The 23,930-nt window shown below is 42.0% G+C and overlaps 1 protein-coding gene across 1 annotated transcript in view; it reads right to left on the bottom strand.

The window, feature by feature from the left end:
* lamc3 (laminin, gamma 3) overlaps positions 1-23,930 on the bottom strand; it is a 101,988-nt gene that overhangs the window by 10,172 nt on the left and 67,886 nt on the right. Inside the window, exons 12-20 of the mRNA XM_058617410.1 lie at positions 22,203-22,430; positions 7,545-7,733; positions 7,046-7,291; positions 5,681-5,834; positions 5,423-5,565; positions 5,130-5,308; positions 2,460-2,640; positions 1,390-1,634; positions 302-378 (exon numbers count right to left, since the gene is read on the bottom strand). Of these exons, the coding sequence (XP_058473393.1) occupies positions 302-378; positions 1,390-1,634; positions 2,460-2,640; positions 5,130-5,308; positions 5,423-5,565; positions 5,681-5,834; positions 7,046-7,291; positions 7,545-7,733; positions 22,203-22,430 (1,642 nt within the window). The remainder of the gene's footprint in view (positions 1-301; positions 379-1,389; positions 1,635-2,459; positions 2,641-5,129; positions 5,309-5,422; positions 5,566-5,680; positions 5,835-7,045; positions 7,292-7,544; positions 7,734-22,202; positions 22,431-23,930) is intronic.

Raw genomic sequence — 23,930 nt, 5'->3', positions numbered from 1 at the left:
TGATGAACATAAAAACAAGAGACCCTTACAACTGCCTGAGGAGAGATGAAACAGATTTCAACATCAATGACTTCCCCTCACTGGTTTTCCAGTTCAGATTCCTGTAACTACCACATAATAGTGCCGCACACGAGGAGCATCGGAAGGTATCGATTCACAGAGGCCAAACCACAATGTAAGTGACAAGCTTAAAGGAAGGAAGGAAGGAAGGAAGGAAGCCAGGAGAGGTGAAGATACACAGATTACTGCAGAGGTCTCTGCTCACAAGTGGACCACTCAAAGACCCATTCACTGAACTTACCTTTTCATTAGGACCTGGGAGTCATTGACCATTATATTCCATTTGTTTGGTCCTGATTCCAACTCAACGGGAATGATCTGTGAAGAAGGTGAGAGAGGTGAAGTGAAGATGACATATTGAGCTGATCTCCGAAATGAAAAACCTACAGAGAAAACAAACACCAAGGCCTGGTCTTGAATAGATTTTTTATTCTATCTCCATCTCATAATTAAGGGATTTTATTTTCACACTCTGGCTGACTGGAGACTTTTGTTTTCCCTCACTCTGTTCACTCAGATCATCTTTGCATCCATGTGAAAGCTGCTCAGAGATGAGGCAGAGGTCTGTGTCAGGATGTCAGCGCGGGGTTTTCTTGCTGCAGCACAATACAAACTCAACTAATGAATCTCTGCGCTTGGAATGAATGTAATCAGAAATGTTCAGAGCGAGGGCATATGGAAAAACCTCCCTGGAAATAAATCCCCCCCCTGAATATTTGTCCTGGTAAATGTAATGTGCATATACAGTTCCCTGAGTGACATTTAGAAAATGCTAATAAAAATGGAAAGCAAAATCAATAATTGACATTTTTCTTTCATTTCAATGAAGGCTGCGCTGCTTAACAATATGGAATGAAATTGCAGCTGCTTCAGGCTTACACGACTGATAAGGGCTCCAGAGGTAACTCTGCGCTCAGACACTGACACTTGAACGGAAATAGAGAGTGTTAAAGTATACTGGAAAAACAAGGTCTCTCATCTTCCGTGATGCTAAATAACATGGCAGCACAATCCATAATTGATTCCAGCGAGTGTCGAGAAGAGACAAGTGAGGCGTCTCACTGTGGGTGAGAAATAATTTGTTAATTTTAGCATCCGTCAAACACTGGTTTGAGTTTGCCACTCACAAGGAGGAAGACGGTGGTTGTGCGAGAGAGGAAAATAAATATTGTTTTGCTTTGGTTGCTCTTTGTGGAGCTCCACAAAGCACCTCCACCAAAAATAGTAAACATAATAAGGACGAGAAATGAACGGCGTCGCATTAAACATCAACATGCTTTCGGAATGGGCGGAACAATAACATCATAGCCGTCTGTTTGCTTCACGTACCACGTTGTCCAGGTCTGCGGTGGCCTGCTTTAGCCGTTTCTGAGACGCTCTCATCATGAGCGCAGTGTCTGTGAAGGTTTGACACACACTCCTGCTCCCTTCATCTTTCCTCCTCTCCTGCTCCTCTTCCTCTGTCATGCTGATGCTGCAGTTCAAAGCAGATGTAATGCCATGCAGCTGGGCTACGAGTCTGCCTGTGGAACCTTCCATCACGGAAAATTGCTTTATGAAGGCCTCTCGTGCTTCTGGAAGTACAGAGAGCACAAATCAGACAAAAAAAAACGTATACAGACCATGGTTGACCATGACTATTGGGCTTCGTCTTTAAAGTCCCACCTTAACATCTCTCTGGGTTAATATGTGAATTCATACTATTGTCCTTACCACCTATCTGCTGTTATTTGTCCTTTGTCACAGTCTCACATTGTATTCTGAACTGTTTGAAATAGCTGCAATTACTACACTATGTCTGGATTCTTGTTGCTTGGTTGGATGTGTGTGTGTAAGAATGTGGGTGCCGGGAAGCATATACTTAGAAAACTGTTATTGTGATTGCAACTATAATCATAATAAACCAGGGATTAGAGATGTGCTGCCTGTCATATAAATAGGGATTAAGTTGGTCACATGGCGCCTTGTTCTATATTGTTATGATTTGTCTCCATTTGGCCTGTGCAGCTGAGCCTGTAAGCCCTTTTCCCCTCCAAAGATAATGACGATATATCAGCATTGTGTTCAAGTAATTGGGAGAGGTTTGTATTGTTGCCCGCTTCCTGATTTAATTGCTTTGTTGTGCCGTATCTGTAACAGCTTCACACTGAGGAGACACAGACAGAGCAATAGCCCATTTGCTGGGATGCCGTGGGCGGTTTCATGTCATATTCCTTCGCCATGCCTGCTGGTCTTGCATGGTATCATCTCAGAGCCAACATGTGACCCCGATGGTAAACCAGTGTTGACCAAAAAGAAGGTTGCTACGTAAGTGTCTCATCACATGACATGACAATATAGGAAACGTTAAATGGAGTGACAGGCCAAGTGGAATTATCTTGGCTCCTGGCTGACGTTACCTTGGAAGGCCAGAAAATCCTCCAGAGCATTGGGTAGAGTATCCTCCCCCTGGTGCTCATGCCCGTAAAGCTTGGCTATGTGATACTTGAGCATGTGGCGCTGCTTCCCAAATCTACCCCGGCAATCAAAGTGAGCCAGGAGCTTCTCCAAATCCTGCAGGCGACTTCTCAGCCTCTCTGCCTGTAATAGCACAAAGATTTATGGTGTCAATAAGAATAAGAAAAAAAACACAAAAAAAAACGAGAGACGAAAAAACAAGAAGCCCCCACAATGCTGCTACAACACATTCCATAAAAAGAATCTATCAATCCAGATCTGTATAGTATTTATTTAGACACACGGATTGAGACAGGACTTGGGTTCTTTGTACCCCTTAACATCAAAATTTAGTATTTCAACAAAAGCAATGAATAAATGAATATCAAGAACAGGATGAGGACAGAATACTCTTTTCATGTCACACTGTTCTCTGCCCAGTATGTGGTTGATAGAGGCATTTCAGAAGATAACTAGATTACACTCCTGCGAGAATGGAAGTGCGTGTCTCAAAATAGAATGAAGACGCTGTGATTGGCACCAATTTCCTGACCCTGGGACTTAAATGATCCAGACCTATAAAAAGAGTAATCTCGCTGTGATCGTACCTCGTTATCTTCACAGAACTCCTGAGCTCACATCCCAAGTTGTGCCCTCTTAACTTCAGGTAAAACACATGATTTATTATCAATACAATATCATGCTTCTCTGCAGTGATTTATTTTTGCCTTTGAACTAGTACCATGGATCTTTTTTCATGTTTTTTTCCCCCTATTCTTATTATTTTTGCTGTTTTCCAGATTCTTTCTTTCAAGATATCCTTCTTGACCATTGATCAAACATCTCCCTGTTGTTCCACAGTCATCTTTTTGTGCTTGTTAGGAAAATGTGAGCAGAAAGATAGAGAGCGTTAGAGGCAGAGAGGGAAAGCTGGGGGGAGACCAAGGACAGGGAGAGTAATTGCAGGTGTTCAGAGCAGACAAGGCTTGAGATGTTCCCTGAATTGCTAACACTGTGGAAATCACAGCATGCATTCACACAGGTACAAGCCTGTCCAGAGAGAACACGCAGCCACTTTGCCTTGAACAAGAATATGTACAGAGAAAAAGACAGAACATGTTGGAGATATTGGACTGGCCTCAGAAGGCAAATCCAGGGAAGCAGCACCTCAGAAAAGGGGACGTGGGTTGGAACAAATCTAAAGGGACAGAAAGAAGCTGCACAGGAGATCATTAAAGCAAAAGTCTCTTTCTGTTTCACTGCACATCAACTGTTAACTTGGAATCTATAAATACAGAGGGGCCTTATGGCTGGGATGAGGGTCTACAAAGACAGGATGTTCCTGGGGGGGGAAATGTGTTGTTTATAAAGGGCACATTGCACCTCATAAAAGCCAGAGTCAAGGCACAATCTACACTTGATGTAGGTTAACATAACATTGATGAAAAGACTCGCCACAGCGTTTGTGGCTTAAACAGGTGAAGCAACCTGGGGAGAAACGTAAAGAAATACAGCAAAAGAAGAAAAGAACCAAGAATCAAAGCTGAGACTTTAGCACATGCACAATTTTTACACAGATACTTTGTATAAGAACATTTATCAGACTGCTGTGGTTTCTTATGCCTTATATAAAGATGAAACAAGTACAAATACTATAGTACTGAAATACATAGAACATTTCAGACTCAGACTCATTTCAGGGCAATTCTGATTTCCAAATCTAGGTACGTAGTCCTAGATCAGATAGACATATCCAATATGTAGTCATGTGACATGAAATATGAACCTTTCTGTTACTGCTGATGATGCACAAAAAATGATATATGTGTGCTGAGAGGGCATTCCTGTTCAGATGCAAGACATCAAATCAGATTTGAATCAGATGTGAACAATTTCAACATCGCTGTATTCACTCAGTACTTCTACATGCACAGTTTAATGGTGCTTTAATGGAGAAAATCGATATATTGGCCAGGTACGTCTAACTCCACCTCTGTAGGTGGCGATGTATCTCTATGATCTAGTGTGCATTGTATCAGCTTCCTGTTGACCTTTACGTCCCAGAAAAAAACAAACAGCAAATGGCGAGATGGGCAGGGAGATGGATCTTGCTATGGTTGTGTTTGTTTCGTGCCGACTGTGTATCTCGTCTCTTTGTCAGTCCAAAAGTGGGTCTTCTCCGTAGCTTTCGCTCTAGCCGACGCCATAGTGTTGTTTGTTCTTTTCCTTACAGCACTGCAGCTCTACTTCTGGGTCAAAAGGCCAGAGAGGACATTTTGGTGCGTGCACAGAATACTAAGTCCGACTAATTATCCAGGCATGTTAGTCCAACTAAGACCAGCTCGATTTTAGTTTACATGACATTAAGAAAACCAAATTAGTCCGACTGAAGTGGCACTTTTAACATGCCTGTAAACACACTGACTGACAGACAGCCTACCATGAAGAGGACCGCCTCTTCGTGGAGTATTTGACTGGATAAAATGTGTGAAACTTGAAACTTGAAACTAAAATATCACTAAATATAATATTTCACTGACAACAACTTCCAGTCACTGATATCACCTTCTCCATTTTTGGAAACCTTCTATTTTTTAACCTTTGTTTCCCACAAATATTTGACACAAACTCACCTGTTTCTTGACAAGGCCATAGCACACCGGGCATTCCTCGCACTGATGTGTGTCTCGGTTGTGGAAGTAGTTCAACTCACACTGGTCACATTTGTAGCCCACAAAGCCCTGGCGACAGGGGCACGTACCGTTATTGTGACACTGCATGGAAACGGAGCCCATGGGGTCACAGTTACAGGCTGGGAGAGGACAAAAGACACCAAAGATAACATAAACATGGACATTTGATAAGTTAAAAAATGTCTCCAAGTGCTTTATATTGCAGCCGTGTTGCGTCAGGTAAAGGTCTGTACCTCTGCAACCTTGAGAGGAGAAGCCAAAGAAGCCCATGCGGCAAAAATCACACAGCGTTCCCTCGACTCCTGTACGACACAGGCACTGCCCTGAGATTTGGTGACACAGGACGGACGATGACCCAATTGGATTGCATCTGCACCTACGGTGGGGCAGGAGAATGATTTCGTAAAAAATACAGATAACAGCTTGTGAGCGCCGTTATATTCATAGTTATCATACAGATCCACCTTGAATTGCACCACAAATCCGTTTACCTTTCACATCCTATGCCTGGTTGGAGGTTGAAGAAGCCAACTTCACAATGACTGCAATCCCGGCCGGTCACATGACCGAGGCACTGGCAATCCCCGCTCTGAGGGTGGCATTCGTTTACACGCCCCGTGGTTCCGGCAGGGTTGCAACTGCAGGCTAAAACAAAATAAAACATAATTAAAACACATTAAATTGTATACATCTTAAATTTGTTTAGGGCATTTTAATTGATTTAAGCCTGAGGCAAAATAGGAAGAAATGATAGACAGTACCAGGGTGACTCATGGACAACCTGGGGTTATAGAGAAAAGGGCATTTAAATGACCATGAAATGAAAATACTTTTACTCTTTGGTTCTGTCTGCCTTTTCTAACATTATTTAGGTTTTATTCATTCTTTTATTCTCCCAATCCAATGACTTGGTTTCTCTCTTTGTCAGTATCTTTCTGACTCACAGCCATTTGCTCGCTCCATTTTAAGCTTTTTCCACTAATGACTCCAGAGTGCTACACCTGTTGAATCTAAACTCCTGAATTGATTCTTTGAGGCCATTAGCATGTGTTGCATGTACTCCTTTCTCTAACAGATAAACCCAGGGCCGTGGGCATCAATGCAATTTGTTCCGAATATTCTTCACTTGATTTGACCTATTCTGTGGTCAACACAGCAATTTGAGCCTTGACAGTGTGTCATTCTGCTGACTAAGTATTCAATCTTTCTAAAAGATCCAAATACACTGTATAAAAAAAACCCCTTTATTTTGGATAATTTGTGCCAATTACTTTCTTTCATAAAAAGCTAAAATGCCAGTTCTCCCTCACTGTGAACCCCAGAATCTCTGAATATCTACAATAGTGATTTTACATTGTAATATACTCGCAAGTTTGATACAGGCCACTGATTAGCTTCCAAACTAGTGACCAAATCATGCTCATAATTACAAAATGTTTTGTTCAGCAGATTAATGTGAACCTTGGAGTCAAAGTAAATATTCTGCACAGTGAAGGTCAAACACTCAAGAATACCAAAAAGGAAATTTTTGGGTGGAAGCAGACTTTAAAGCTGTAAGTGTGTGTAGTTTTTAAATGTAAATGAATTTCTGTTACATTCACCTCGCTGTGTTTTTCAGTATTGTCGAGTGTTGTGTTTTCGTGTTGCCCCACAACATTTCTGTGCTGCACACAGTAATTAATGCTGGCAGTGTTTTAATAAATACTCAAGATTCCTCATGAGGGTGACAGAGGTTTCACACTGGAGCTTTAAAACGGTCTTACAGAAATTCTTCTTTTCTACATTTTCCCTGTAAAACATAAACATACTAGTCCATAAATTGATAAATGTTTCATTCAAATCCCTCAATTACTCACACTTGCACTTCTGGCCTGCAGTCTGGCTCAGGGCATCACCATAGAAACCCCGCTGGCAGCGTTCGCAGTGGTCACCCTCTGTGTGTCCCAGGCATTTCAAACACTGGCCAGTGACATGGTCGCATACTCCCAGAGCGTTGAAGTCCACATTACCATTGCAGTTGCATCTCACACACGGTCGAATTGCCCCAGATTGTCCCAGCGGATCGCCATAGTAACCATCTTCGCACATCTGACAGCGCATCCCTACACAAGGGGAAAGGTGAATGAGACGGGCAGGAATTAGATGGATGACTGAGCTAGAAACACAGCTGGAGGTCAGTCTCCATCACCGCTGAGTCTCTGTCTGAATCTCAGGTGGCGCTGTGTGATGACAGTCCCTGCAAATGAGGATCCATTCAATCCACAGCATCAAGAGCTCATGTGGAAATGTTGATATCAATTAGTTTTTTGAGCCCAAGCTCATTATTTACCGTGTAAAAAATTGATTTCATCTCACCTGTCTGTCCTGGGGGGCAGTTGGTACACACCACCTGTCCTGTCACTGCAATTTGAGCACAGCTGCTATGGCCCGGGCAAGGACATGGCTGACAATCACCAGGCGTGCCAATCAAGGCGTTGCCATAGTAACCATCCAGGCAGCGTTCACAGGTCATCCCGGCGGTGAAGTCTGAGCAATCACACACACCTGAAACAGAGAGAGGAGTGCAACAATTATCCTCTCCTCCTACTCCGATGCACACCTGTCCACATCATTGTCCATCATTGTTTTCACCATCTCCAGCGGAGTGTGCAGTGTCTCTGACAATAACCACAGCTCCTGCATACGAGAACCCCACTCCACAGCCCACCTCGGAGTGCAGAAGACAACTAAATTCACCCTGGCTATAATTGCTTTGGGGAAATATAAGAGCCAAATGCAGTCCGAGAGACCTTCAAGAAGTAAAGCAATTCCCCCACCAAGCACGAGAGATTACCAATTCTATGATGCCCTAAAAAGAATCTGTTGTTTCCAATGATTAAGGAAAAACAATTCAGAGTTTCAAACAACTTTAAAGTTACTCCGGTGGCATTGATTAAAGCCCTGAAAACTAATCTCCGTTCCTCAAAATTACGTATAGACAATAATCGAGTTTTCATTTGTAAACCAAGCCTCAATCGCTTGCCTGCAGCTCTGACTCTGCTCATCAAACACAAACCTCTGCCCTTGGAATACTTTGCTGCCGTACACTACACAATGCCAACGAGCAATAAAGGAATAATACATGTTCAAATTTGAACTCGGAGGACAAAGAGCATATCGCACTGGTTCGCCTTGAGTTATATTATGCATGCATTTTATTGATGGCGCTCTGCAATGACAGAAGTATAAAACTTTTACATAAGATGAACTTTTGACCTGACTATAATGCAGCAACTAACAATTATTACTCATCTGTTGATTATTTTCTCCATGAATCTATTAGTTGTTTGAAATCTTAAAGGGGTCTGTTTTGGCTGCAAACCAGTTCACTGTAGCGGAGGAGAAAAGAAACCACAAAAATCAACATTTCAATGGACCTATGTGTAAGATCTATGGCACTTTTCCACTAAACAGTTCTAGCACTACTCGGCTTGGCTTGGACTCTACACGGTGTGGGTATCAGGCACGTCGTTTTTCCATTACTCCACAGTACCTACCTACGTGAGCGGGGTTGTCATAACACGGCGGCACGAAACTGCCGTGACGTTTTATATGACACACAAACCTCTTGACGGTGTACTGAATCATTAGAATCAGTTCATTCAAAAGATTAGTTTTTGGCAGCTTTTGGCAGTGCTGTCGCTAAATACACCAGACTTCTCTGTTAAATATTCAGATTTTTGAAATTGTTGGAGATTAACACCTGTTGTCATGATTGTTAAGTCTTTTAAACTGACCTACACTTCGGCACTTTTCTGTTTGATTCCTGAGTTAGATAACACACTAATGACTCTTCCAGTGGCCGGCAGTCTGTCGACGTCACACCACCTGGTACTATCACAAAAACAGAGTAGAGTCGAGTATAACTGTATAATAGAAAAGCGCCATTAGTGGCATGTAGGGGTGAAACTGCAGCCAACTGAATACCTTTTGGAAACAAACATGGCAGCACATCTCTACACACAGCACCCCTCCCTGTCCCAAGAGCATGAGGAGACTACGGCGGGCTTTGCATACCTGAAAACATCCTGATCTTCTTTGTTTGCATAGTAATTCTTGAAAATGTGACATGCTTGCTCAAACTAGTTTGTGTGTTTTAGCTGCTATAGAAACATGGCGCCGCAAACTGGGTAGCCTCAAGTACATAAAAGGCCGGTGAATTTGTTTTTCGCAAAACCACATCCATTTATATACACAGACGATGTCAAAAAAAACAATATATTCTGGTTACACAGGCGAATATCTTGATTTAAATTGGGGGTGTAAATGTTTGATATACAGAGCATGTATTAAAAAAAAACCAAACCTCCGATGAATTCTGCTTCACTTTACTGAGCAGTACTAAGTATGCCGGTATTTCAAATTCAGTAAGCTACAGGCAGTGCTGAGCGACAGGGTTAGGGTTAGAATACAAAAAATAAAAAATACCCACAGCAGTGAAGTGTGTGAAGAGGCAGCATGACAAGCAACCAAATTCAGAGTAAAACAACCCTGCCTCCTGCTGCAGCTCAGTGACCTGCTTTTGGCACTAATGTCACAGTCTTAGACGACAGGACCCTCATACCCCCCCTGACACCTGCTTAAGCATCCCTCTGAAAGGAAACCGAGACCACCTGACGTGATATAATGTGGCACTCTAATTTCTTATACCTGCAAGACTGGAGCTAACGCCGCAAAGTAATAAGTGTAAAAATGTTCATGGAAAACCACAGAGAAAAGTAACCGCTCGGATGCTTTCAAAATTGAATTCACTGTAAGATCACAGCGAGCAGATATTCATTACATTTTAATCACCATTTATGCATTTTAATCGGTAACAAAACAATCGCCGCCTCTGTGCTCCATTATGTAACAAGCAAAATTCCTTCTGCGCTGCATACATTTGTTTGTATTCACTGACTGTCTGTATTTCAGAGAGCATACATTAGCGTGTTTTTTTTTTATTAAATGACTTTGATTGCAACAAATGTGCAAAAACCAAAAGAGATCTCGATGGTTAGCATATTATCTGAAGGCATGTGAGCTCTACAACACTATTTTCCTTTATAGCCTGTGCTGTTATTCACTGAGAAGCTCTTCACTAAGCATTTCTGAACCAGCAAATGTCACTGCATAAAAAAAAAACCATGCATTTATACAAATTTATGCATGCATTTAGTTATGTACATAGCCCCAGACATGACATGGGGGGAAAAACTCAAAAAAATAGGAATAGGTATAATGTGTGCATGCAATACTAATTAATAATATTAATATCATTCCCATGAATTACCTTGAGAGCTGCATATGCAAAAAAGGGCAGCAAGAGGAGTTTTATTTATTTTCCAGACCTTTTATTTTATTTTAGTTTTATTTTAGGTTGAGGATGAGTTATAAAGATATTCTCAAAAAGCCTGGCATTGAATTATTATTACTGATGTTAAGTCAAGTTAAAAAGATATGGCGTCATATCATGTGCAGTAGTTTAACGACACTACACCGTATTATAGTGAAGTTATTGACAATTATCAACAATAATTAGTCACAAAAATGATATAAAAGCATATAAAACATGTGATGTGAGTTTATTGACAACAATTTTTTCGGGTGGAGAGTAGAGATCAATGTAGTTCCTCCAGCTCTTTTTGATGAAAACACAGTTGTAGCCTGTTGTCTACATCACTATGTGTATAAATTTGCTTTAGCCTAACAGTTTCATGCGAGGGTGCGCTTACCCAGCTGTCCAAGTTGTTGATGAAAATGATACTAAACCCACAAATTAGTATTTTATGCACACAAATTAATATTATTTGCGCACCTTATACTTATTTCATAAGATTTAGAGTCCCTCCCCCCATGTCATGTCTGTGGCGCCGTGGTTATGAGATGTCTGCAATCAGTGTCTCCAATAACTAAAAGCCTGTTAACTATAAACCTGAATAAGACAGAATAACAACTGCAAAGATAAATTGATCACACAGCAATTAAGGGGAATAATTATCCTATTGCCCGATGAAGTATAGGCTTCTGGGTAAAAATCATTAGCTCTTCAGCGAGGTGAAGTGAATAACACAAGACTATTAAAGAGAGTATTAGTATTTGGTAATAATGGTTGTTCCAAGCATAAAGAAGTGAATCTTGAATTTCACAAGGCTTTAGAATGACACTGATGGTGTTCAGTGTCAATCCCCAATGAGCCATAGTAAATTTAATGGCAGCGGAAATGTGCTGACTTTACGGAGTGTGAAGATGACTGAGCGTGATATGAAGCGGTAGAGCCACACTGTGGGCCTCCTTGACACTATTATCATCCCACCGGCCCTTCGGAAAAGCTAACGACACACATCGCAAACTGCCACTTCACACGAGATCCCTCGTCGTCACAGGAATAACACCCATGTGGGATCATTCTTTTTTTTGTCATAAATGAATTAATGAGGGATTTCTGGGCGGGCTTCTGTTTTAGAGTTGCACACTTTGAAAAAAATAAACACATAATACTGTTCTCACCCTCTTGTACTCTCTCTTTCAGGATCGGCTCGGCTCACAGCTCTCTGAACCCTGTTTGTGTACTCTGTGACGCCAGAGCAATATTTCAGAATGGTAAACAAGCAGTCTGGGTTTTTTTTTCTCTCTCTCTCTCCATTCATGCACTGTGCTCCTCTACAGAAATACGCATGTTTCACACTAATGCACTACATTAAGCCGGCCACTTTTGGAAGATAAGAATATACAGGACACATCTCTATGTTAACCTAAGAGACATGGAGAGGCACTACAGAATGAACGAAAGAGTGGCGCACACATTCCCCTTTTCTTTCTTACTCCGTGTGGTAATACTCCATTATTCAGTGCTCCTTGAGTACCTTTGCCAAAGATAGTGGCTGTGGATGTTTGCCTGTAAAAACTTGGACACTGGAGGGGGGACAGCAAACGCGAGAATGGAAATTCAATTTTAAATAAGTGTGTTTTTGTTTAGGTGATAATCAGAGCCTTGCTGTTGCATCGTTGCTCTCGAACTCTCTTGATTTATTTACTGAACAAATTGATTTTCTAAAAAAACAATTGCATTTCGTTCGGCACCACCCTGGAAGGTTTTTCTGAGGGACGAGGACAACATGCGGGGGTCTGCAAGCCCAGAGACGCGTGTAGAATTGAGTCATGCGAGTTCAAAACACATGGCTGCATCACTTATTTCATTGTTTGTGGTATTTTTTTTCCTGCAAGTAATAAAAAAAAACAACAACAACAAAAAAAACAAATCTAGACTAAGCCTCAGGCATTACATAAGCAAAACAACAATAACGATGATGTCAAAAACACGAGCCTCCATTTTTTGGGGAGAGCTATAGTCTCCTTAGCCCACTGGAACATTAAAAAAGCTCTGGGCCAAGGAAATCTATTTACTAATGCATGTGAACACCCTGTTTTAACGAAGGAGAGAAGGAAACAAGACAGAATGACAGAGAGAGAAAGAGAGAGAATTTTGTCTGCTGCTCCTAGGCCTCCAGGGTAAAAGTGGGGCTACGTCTGCTGCAGGACTGTTTGAAGATGATGTTACTCTCTAATTTAACACAGATTATGCCGCTTGCTCAGCGCCGACAGCTGCAGATGTGGCTTGTCAGTGGGGCCTGAACGAGTGGAGCGCTTGAGCTGAGAGAAGGAGGATGTTGAAAGAAAAGAGGAGGGGTCGTATATATCCCGTCCACGCTCATGCATAATGTGCACAATGCCGATGGGGGGGGGGGGGGGGGTAATATGTTTTTGTCAAACTGTGACTGTGGAAAATAAATGCCCCAATTCTTTTTTTGTGCATAGAGGCTGTCGCCCTCTGGCATCAGGGATGGGAACACGAACAACAGTGGCTGCGGCTCATGTAGCTCTCGCCAAAGTTCTGGGTCACCTCGTCTATAGGGGCTGTGTAAACTATTTACTGTGAATTGTACTCTGATTAAATGTCATTGCACTCACTATCAGAAATAAACATTTTACAACATTGTTGCACGCGGTTGGTGTAGTGGTGAGCACTCTCGCCTTTGCAGCAAGAAGACCCGGGTTTGAGACCCTGTCGGAACAAGGGCCTTTCTGCATGGAGTTTGCATGTTCTCCCCTTGTGTGCGTGGGTTTTCTCCGGGTTTTCCGGTTTCCCCCCACAGTCCAAAAACATGCAATATGGGGATTAGGTAAACAGGACACTCTAAATTGACCATAGGTGGGAATGTGAGAGTGAATGGTTTTGTCTCTATGTGGCCATGCGATGGACTGACAAATTGTCCAGGGTGCACAACGCCTATTGCCCTATGTCAGCTGACATGTGCCCCCTTGTGGACATGTGTAGAAAATGGATGGATGGATGTTGCGTTGTCATAAAATTCACCTTGCTCACCATAGACAATTGGGCAGCCAATGGCCAAGAGGAAGGGAATTGCTCCTGAGGAAGGCACCCAATCCCCCATTGCTTTCCAGGCATAGATAAGTGCTGCCGACTGCTCCTATACCCAGCTTGTGTATGTTCACTACTGGTGTGTAATATTCATTTGGTATGAAAAGTGAATTGTTGGAGGTAGGATAGAAGTAGCAGTCAAAATTGCACTGAGTGCAAAAAAAACAAAAAACATTTGAAGAGAAGTCTGTGGGAAAATGACCAACCTCTTGCTTGATTTTTAACGTCAGCAAACATTTTCCTGAGGAGTTACTAATAAATATCAATCAGTAGTTGCTTCACAACTGAAGTTCATTTTGCAACTGGAACATCCACTTTTAAAATAGTCTGCCACCCTCACTTTCCCATAGTGTTGCCATGAGGCGGGGTTGAGTGAACTGTTTTGACAACTGGTGGATGTGTTCCAAGTGGAATTTGGTACTTTTATAGATTGATTTTCCATTTAGCATCATCAGGTCAGAATAAAAACTGTCTCCAACTGTCTGTTTTATAATGATTAGGGGTGTCACGATTCTCCAAATCCTTGATTCAATTCAGTTCTCTACCTTTTTTCTCTCGTTTAGCGCAGATGGGTCTGCCATTTTTAGACTTTAGTCTAGTTTAGTCTAGGATCATTGGTTTTATGTCATGATTCAGTTTTTAATTCCCATTTCGATTGTCTACATGGTGTCATATGTGATATAATGTTTGCAATGCACCGCACTATGGCCTTATTGGCAAATTTGAATCACTTATTGACAACATGAATGTAATAAAAAGCAGTAAATGGTTAAATCCAGGGTTCTTCACCACATGTCTGATCTGTCTACAAACAGTTATCACTTAAGCGAGAGTTGAATTTTGAATTGTTGAGTTGTTTTCGTAGTTACATAGTTTACACACTGTGATTTTCTTGTTGACAACACTTTGTTTTATTGCGGGGAACACAAAATATTTTGGGAGTGGGAGGGGGTTCGGTCAATGTGCTGCTCAAATCAGCAGTTGCCACGGTTACTATTATTTGGCAGCAGCTTCGGGGTTGGTGGGAGGAGTTGGCTACAACCTTTCTGTCTGGCACACATGCAGGAAGTCACACTGGGGGTGTGGTTAAATCTGTTGATGATGGTTCGATCAAAAATCAATTTACATTGTGACACCCAGTATCCGTAAAAGCTTGTCTGTGAAATTCGCTCATGCTATAACCATGCTAACATGTTAAACTAAGATTACAACATTTTAATATTACACCTGCTAAACATTAACATGTTTACATTGTCACAGTGGGTGTGTTAGCATTCAGATCAAGGCACGGACGGCCTCACAACTGTAGGCATACATTTGTAACAGTAAATTTGAGAGTGGACATAAAAATCTAAATCCAGCATTTTCATGAATTATTAAAGAGAGGACCTCTATCTCAACGACTTTCCTCATTGTCTTTGTAACAAGCACTGCGACAGAATACAATAGGGCATAATTTCCCCCGCAAAAACTATAAACTATAATTTAGTGTTTGTTTCAAAAGCCCGACAATCAAAGGCAACGCTGGTTTCAGTGAACCAAACGGGCAGAATCATTAGATTTAATTCCCCCCCCCACACACTTTCAATCAGTGACACATTATTAAAGAGAATCATTTGGGTTTAAAACACTACGATGCACTAATCCTAGATTTTCCTTTTGATATCTGACGCCAGAGCCGGTTACGCAGACTCGTGACGTGATGACACAGATTCATGAGGATCAATAACACAGACTTTGCGCTAAACCTCAGGTTGTCACCACTATACTTTGGACCTCTCAGTAATCATGTGGCTATGGTCGGATTCTGCTGACCAACATGCACCTGGATGCATCTGCACTATAAGGTCTTTGTGTCCGGTGTTCTGTTTCATAACAGCACATGCTTGTTTCTCTCTCTTTGACATTTGTGTGGGGCCAAATTTCTTTGGATAATGCACAATGGCTTTGCATAGTTAAATGTCACACCCACTGCAGTCCGGAGGAGGACGCTGAGAAACTGAAGCTGCTTTTGTTCTTTGGTCGGTGGAGGGGAACAGAGTTCCAGGGGCTCCTGCAGCAAAATACAGTGAAGTCAGCCTAATAAAGGCCATCACCCAGAGTACCTGTCTCATTGTATCAATTAGGCCACAGATGAAGAAATGACCAGACGTGCTGCTCATTACAATATTCATTATACTGCAAGGATAAAAATGGAGGATACTGAGTCAGTGTTTACCAACAAAGGGCTGCTTTACAATGAAAAAGGGGAAACCAGGTCTTGCATTTCCCACATGCCTGCTTAAATGTCATCTTCAGCCCTCTAAGGTCATTAGTTATAAAAATCTATGAGAAAAGTTGAGGCAGACAAACTGATGAGGAGTGGAACTGGCTGTAGTGCTGGTTTATTCAATCCTCTAATCTCCCTGGTGGGTTGCATTTATTGCAGGCTCAGGCCTGTAGTGGTGGTGTACGAGGAAACCACCACTGGAAGAGGAAGAGGAAGTGACATGGGTGTAAAAAAAGACAAATGCAGTCACCATGTACTTTCTCCTGCTGATCATATTCACGACACTTTACTTATCTCCTTACAGCCAGAGCATGCATTTAACAAACAAATAAATATAGATATTAGACAGTGTGCACACACTGTCTGAGACTGCCAATTTAAAAAAAAAAAAAAAGGTTTCAGCCTCCCTTAGCATGCTCAGGCAACCAAGCCGGCACTGCCAAGATAAATGAAAATGAACTTTACAGTGTGTAGCCAATAAAATACAAAGCATTTAGAAATCAACACAATTAAGTTTTCCATCTGTGGAAAATCATTTGACTGGTGCCATGTTTTTAAAACTACTAAAACCTACTGAAGAATACTAGCTGTTAGCCACACAGGCGTACAACTCATATGTACTGTTCTTTATCATCTTTCTGCCTCTAAATGGGAAACATCAATTTACAAAATCATGTGCTTTTGAAGAAGAGCTGAAACTAGCAATTGAGATCATGAACTCCACGGGAACATGTTAATAGACGTTGTAAATCAAGGGAGAAATAAACCCATTCTCCCATCAACTTCCATTCAAATTAAGGGATTCTTTTGAAACCAGCAATATTGCCCCCGGTGGCTATTTTATGATTTGTTTTAATTCTGGTTAGACTCACACTGCACCCACAGACAAGACCAGTTTTTCAGTCAAAGCAAAAACGCAAAATACAATTTCAGATAATATACAAGAGTATATCAACAATAATTTCAACTCTTACATCCACACAAAACATTAAACAGCTGTTTTTGAGATGCGTACATTTAACCTGTATCCGGTGGAATAGACAAACAATGGTATTGGACACCATGAAGGACTAACTGGGGTCTATTAGGATGCACAGAGCTCTGATACAGCACCCTGATGCTTCATGTCCAGCAGAGAAAACAGAGTTGAGGGCGTCATGCGTTTCATTTGTTTCTGTGATTAATGAGCCCTCGCGCACATTATGAGCTGCAGAGAAAATTGACTGTCTCCATTTTATCTATACATTACAATCACCTCAGACTGTCCTCAGCGGCTTCTCCTGAGCTTATAAATTATACCTTGTGCCCAATTTTATGGATGGTGTGCGCGCAGTAAACACTCATACACACATTATGTTAGACGCACATATCCAGGCAAGTCACAGTGGCGCTACGCAGACATTACTCTTTTCGTGTATGTAAAGGACACGCGTTTGAGCTCGGCAGAAATCGCGATTTGCATGTTCCGCCGCAAATATTAACGTCTCCAATCTGTTGTGTTGCTGTACAGCAAATAGAACCGACACGACCCAGAGAATGTTAATAAATCATGATTATGAAACACCACTGGCTGCAGCTTCCCACAGCAGCCAGTGAATAAACCACATCCCAGTTTCAGTCTGTGGGGCGCACACCCTGCATGATGATACAAGTCGCTTCGTCATTATACAGCAATTAAGATTCTGATAGAAGAAACAGCAGGTTGGTTCACCCTCCTGATTACAATTCAAGGTGTCTCTCTTCGACTTACTTTGATGGTTCCCCTTGACCTGAACTTACAGATTAATGAAGAGTTTGTTTGCTTCTGTTTTCACGGAAAGACAAGACAGCGGGTCTTCAGAAGATGACATGCCATCGCACCATTTAAAAAAAAAAGAGAGGATAATTTTAACTCACTCGCTCCCTCCTGCTGATAATCAGCTCATGCTATTCAGCCCATGAGATTTGTGCCAAAGGACACAGCACAAGAGGGATTTTTGATCCGTGACTCAGAGGACACATGGCGTTTTTTTTGTAATTAATACTCATTCATCTTTTGCATGACGCCGTAAATATCTATAAAGCGTCCTGAAAAGCGTGGCTGTGATTCTAAAAATGAATCATCAGCCCGAGGGGACTTGTCAAATATGAACTCTGTTAAGATTCTAAACGCTGCTCAATGCACACAACAGCTACTTTGATGTGCGACAGCTCAACTAGTTCATTAATAAACACCAACAAGAAACTATAGATTCTATATTCTGACACTTTGAAACTGATTTTTGGTCGGCTCTTTCACTCGCGTCCTCAAGTTCTAACACATATAAATTAAGAACTGCTTAAAAAGGGCATAGATCCAACTGTGTGGCTGTTAAAATGCTACCTGAAATTGGGCTGGGAATAATAATAATACAGCACTATAACGTTGTCCTGTAGCATGATATTTGGACATTGATAAAATAAAGCCAAATACTGACATTATAATTAAGATGTAAGACAAATTAGACACATTTCGTCCCCGATTTGACTCACCAGAATCGATACTTCATGACTCCTCATGGTTGTGCTTATTACAGGTATCAGAGAAATGTGAATGGATGTGTTTTTTTCTGGCTTTTTGCCTTCATTTGACAGGACAGTGAAGCATGAAAGGAGGAAAGAGAGACGAGCGGCAAAACACCATGGGTTACTGCAAATAGCCCTCTGCCCTACAGGGCACCAGCTCCAGCGGCGGAGATATCTGACGGCCCGAAAATGGATGTTAAGTATTTGAAAAAGGTGGTGATAGCAGGAAAATGGTGGATAGCAGTAAAGACAATTTAACTTCTCCAAAAACCCACAATTTACCTTTTAAGGGACATTTTGTTGTGATGTATCATATGGTTGTCCTGCAGTATTTGACGTAAATGAAGTATTTATTGGAAGTCAGTGTGCCATTCCCACCCCTAATATAAACATGTAGGGAAAGTAAGGATGAAATCTAGGAAGTGGAAACTTTAGATGGGTCAAGGATTCTAAAAACAACAACATCAAGGTGAATTTGAAGGAGCAGACGCAATCATAGATGAGGAAGGGGGGGGGAGAAGAAAACGGCAAAAAGCTGACTGCTGACTGGAGTGTCTGGTGAACAAGAGGAGTCTGACAGAAATGTGAGAGTAAGAGGGAGAGACACCAGATTGAGAAGAGACATAAGAGACATGGGAAATCTGCAAGCAAATTAGACATCATTAGCCAAGAGGTGGTTAACAAGTCTAATTAGGAGGGAGGCAGGCAGGCAGGCAGGCGGTGATACCAGACTTGCTTCCGGATCTCAGACGCTCTCTCACACACACACAGACACTCACTCAGCACCCCAAATACAACACACACTCTAAGCCAAAGCTTCAGGCGTCTCCTAACTAGGTCAGATCTCTGAGACTTTAAGTCAGAGGGAAGGAGAGGGAGGAAGAGAGGAAGAGAGAGATTGAGGAAAGATAAAAGATGGAGAGCAAGACCTTGGAGGGGATAGTTGTCTGCACTTGGTGAGATGGAGAGAGTTGTTAAATGCTGTTGCAGGGAGATAGTGCGGATAAAAAAAAACAAAAACACCCTAACAAGAATGTGTATAGTACATAAAAAGAACCACACTGAGGTTGACTTGTTTACACACCCAACAGCTGTTGTTTTACTTCCGTCATTTACTTGATGCGGTGTCTGAGATATGAAGGTGAAAGAGTACCGCGACTGCTGTTGTTATATCCCGCGGAAAATGTCAGGTGCATTAATTATGCTCAATCAAGTTTAGCTGTTATTGCAAAGATTAGCCGCGTGAGATGAGGATATTGCTGTATTAAGTACAGCCATCCAGCTCTCACTTTGAGTGATAGCAAGCCAGAGAGCCCTGAGGGATGTTCCTCTTGATGCAATGATGACTGGATGTCAGTTGCGGAAAGACAGAAAGAATGCTTCAGTCGAAACAGCCTGCATCTCTTTCTGTTCCCTCTGCTCTCTCGGAGGCACAGAGACAGAAAAGATGGTCTAAACACCCTCTGATGATCCCTCATCTCATGCTGAATGCTTCATGAGAATGGCTTTATAGCAACTTGGACCAGATTTATACTGTTATAATACCGCAGCGCTAAACCCTTTCAGTTAACACAAAGAAAAGCATGTTTTGAGCGATAGGGAATTTTAAATCACTTTGTGAAAACTCTCCTAAAGGGATAGTGCGTCTTGACACGGCAGTACACGAGGACTCTGCTGCTCCCACTGTCTCTCACCTGGTAGCCAGACGATTGCTCCCACTACACTCCCTACACTACTCATAACATGGCTGCCAGCAGTGACAAAAGGAAAAAAACAACACATTTTTAGAGACTTAATAAAATATATGCCTGCTTAAGTATAAAAAAAACCCATTTAGGATATGATTACCAAATTCTCTTGCCATGAGATAACCTTTCATGAATGAGAACTAAGTCTGAAAACTGCTCATGATCCTGCACAAAGAAGTCCTTACAGAAAACCATTGTTTCTAGCTTGCGGGGGACACAGGGGCTGCCGGTCAACTGCTGCCACATTTGGTGAGTTTGTATTACCTCAGTAAATCCAAACACTGAAGACACAGGAGAACGTAACTGAAGTCAGTGATGGAACAACTCGAGCGTGCCGTATGTAACGTTGTCAATTTCCTCTATGAACTTTGGTGTGGGAGTAAGTCGTTTATACATTTTTCCCAAAGAAAAGGCTGTTTCTCAGTGAGAAAAAAAAGGGGCAAACATATTCTTAAGTTGTGGTAGACTTACAGTAAGCAGGCCTATTTTTATTAGTTGTTTTTTTTCCCCTTCTGTCCCTCTTGGCAGCCGTGCTACCAGTAAGAGCAAGTATTTGGCTCCCAGGCACGGTTTATGGAAATGACGGAGCGTGCCAGGTCCGTGTTAATAATGTATCAATATCTCCAAAAAATACGATAAAATACAAATCCTGAAATATCCTTCTAACATACTCAAGCTCCAAGTGTGTCAAGAGTCACATTTTCTTTTTATTATTTTACAACTTGAGTCACATGGGAATAGTTGATGTTAATTTTTAAAAAGATTCCTCCAGAACTGAAGTACTGTACTTCAAGAGATGCATAGCGAAATGGACAAATTAATGCAGGAGATGCTGTCCTATCCTGACTTCTGTTACACAGTATGGGTCAAAATCCATAAATGCTGCATCCTATACTTTTCATATTGCCATCTTGGTCATTATTTATATTTATACTGCATTCCATCCATCTTTTACTGCTTTATCCTCCACATGAGGGTCGAGGGGGAGATGGGGGGGGGGGCACATCGAGACAAACAACCATCCACTCTCACACACCACTCTCCAATTTGCTTAATCTCAAAATCTGCATGTTTTTGGACCGTGAGAGGAAACGGGGAAAACCCATTCACCCTCAGGGAGACTGTAAGCAGAAAGGTACTGCGTCCCATCGCTATGACTCACATGCAACTGGAAAAACTCACCAGCAGAGTTTCTCTGTGAAATGGTTAAGTTATTCTTTTCACATGTACAACATGTATTTTTGACGTTACTGATCAATAATCTTAGAATGACCTTCAGCATAATACCTCGAGTTGCTATTTCAGCATTTCAACAACTGGCTCTGCTGCAAACCAAAAAAAGACAGAGGTTATCTGTCACATATGTAACATATGAACAGAGAGCCTTGTCTCCAAAACGTTAAGTGTTTAATGGATTCAACGATCTACTGTTTTTCTGGCGCTGCTTTCACAGCTTTATTTCAGTTTTCAGTTTTACCTTTACTTTAGCCAACATGGGAAATCCATGTTGTTTGTTTGGTTACTAGATACACATTATTAGCCGATAAGTCCAACAACACGGCTGATGATACCTCACTTGTGACATAAATGTCGATGTCAGTTTAGTGTTTACGGTCCTCTGTGACATGAACACAACTTTGCACCTCTGTGAGAGAAGAACGCAAACACCTATCAAACTTTACTCTCCATTATGTCTTTGTAGGCTCAGGTTTCAGCCGAGTTACTCTGCGATCAAGCCATAGCAGACATTACATGGCTGCTTTCACTGGCTGTGGAATGATTCCCATGACTACTTATTATTCTGTGCTTGATATATCGCTTCACTTTGTCAGTTTTTTTTTGTTTTTTTACTTTAGCAGCAGTCAGAGACAGAAACATTAGTTGTCATGGTGGTGACACCACATGTGTCATGTCTACTATCATTTACCAGTTTCACTATTTAAACACAGATTTGCACAAGGGAAACATACTTAAAATGTCATGCTCATTACCTGTCTCTGGGTGGCAGGTCCCATGCTGGTGACAGTTGCACGGCACACATGTGGACAGAGGCCCCTTGCCTGGGACTTCCCACGTAAATCCTGGAGCACAGCGCTCACAAAATTGACCTGTAAATCCATGAGGACAGGAACAAGACTCCACCCATGGAGCTGGAGGGTTTGCGAGACCAGAGGAGATTAAAGCCGAGGTCAGGGATACTTCAGCGAGCTGGGATGTGTCTAGAGAGGAAGGAAGGGAGAGTGCCTTGTCAAAGATTGTAACACAAGACAGCAGTAAACTGGTGTCCATAACCGTGTCCCAACTGAGGGTCTAGAGCAGGGGTCACCAACCTTTTTGAGACCGAGAGCTACCTGAAGGTTAGAGAATAATATGGAGGGCTACCATATTAACATTTTATGCAGTTTACCATTTAAATGATAAATATTATGCATTCAATTGCATACACATTAATTCCAGTGCTTACTCCTAATGATTATCACAGTTTTTATAAACAATATCAAGGACATTTTACTCAGTGATCATATGGATACATACAAGTGAGGTGAAGTGAAATGAGCCCGCGGGCACCTCGTTGGCTGCTCGCGGGCTACTAGGTGCCCGCGGGCACCTCGTTGGTGACCACTGGTCTAGAGGGTCTAGAAGTGTGGATTCTTCGTTTGGATGTTGTCAAAATGCGTCGTGGCACCGCGCCGTGGGCCGCTCCAATTGCCACACTAAACGTCGACTCCTACTCATGCAGTAACAATATTTGCCCGTTATTCACAGCTGAGGCTATCCCAGAAATCCTTGTTTTTTTTGTAAAACTTTGTTAAAACAACAAATCAAAACTAATAAACTGGTACAAAACAAACAAAAAAAATCACTAAATTCTACTACGATGAGTTCTACAACTGTTAAATGTGTTTATTTGACATTAGATGTGTGTAAATAATACCAGATTGTTGGGATGTTTTGGCTGATTAGAGCTTAAATCAGCAGTCAGAGTTTGCGGGGCGGGATAACTGTGCATCAGGACTTTGAACTTTAGAGGGCAGTGTTTAACCTCTCGGTGTACAGCCTGATGGAATTTAATAGGCAAAGAAGAAGTGTGGGCTGGACTGTCTCATTTCAACAGCGCATGACTTCCGCCTTCTCCCTCAGCTGCACACTTCACGGGATCCAGCCCCTGAATAGAGACACGGCTTAAGCGTGTGCATCTGTGTGTGTGTGTGTGTGTGTTTGTGTACGAGTGCCTGTGCTTGTGTGTGGGTTTCTGTATCTCATTAAAGAGTGTGTTATTAGCATTTGTTGCGGTGCTGTCCCTCTCTCCCCGACTCATTATGGGTTCTGGCCTGTGTTTACATTTTATATACACACACGCGCCAGAGTAAACAGACAAATTGGTTTATCCACCCACATGCTTATAAATGCCACACTTAATGCTCACTTGCACATGCTCGTGTGTGTACAGGTGCCCACGCACGCACGCACGCACACACACACACACACACGTGTCACCCAGGAAATCTTTGGCATAGCAAATAAATAAACCACTGCAGGAGAGCAAGACTAGAAAAAGGAGACCGAGGCGATACGTTGGAGGTATGTCAGACTCGCAGCTCCTGCGGGGTTTTCGAGATCCCACTCTTCTCTCATGAATAGTGATGGAGGCAGGACATCCTGAACTGAATCCCTTTCACCCTGCGCTCACTAAATCACAACCACTGAACACAAGATTA

The sequence above is a fragment of the Solea solea genome, chromosome 19 (assembly GCF_958295425.1).
Source record: "Solea solea chromosome 19, fSolSol10.1, whole genome shotgun sequence".
Taxonomy (NCBI): domain Eukaryota; kingdom Metazoa; phylum Chordata; class Actinopteri; order Pleuronectiformes; family Soleidae; genus Solea; species Solea solea.
Note: the sequence above shows the minus strand (reverse complement) of the source record. Positions and strands in the feature narration are given on the sequence as shown.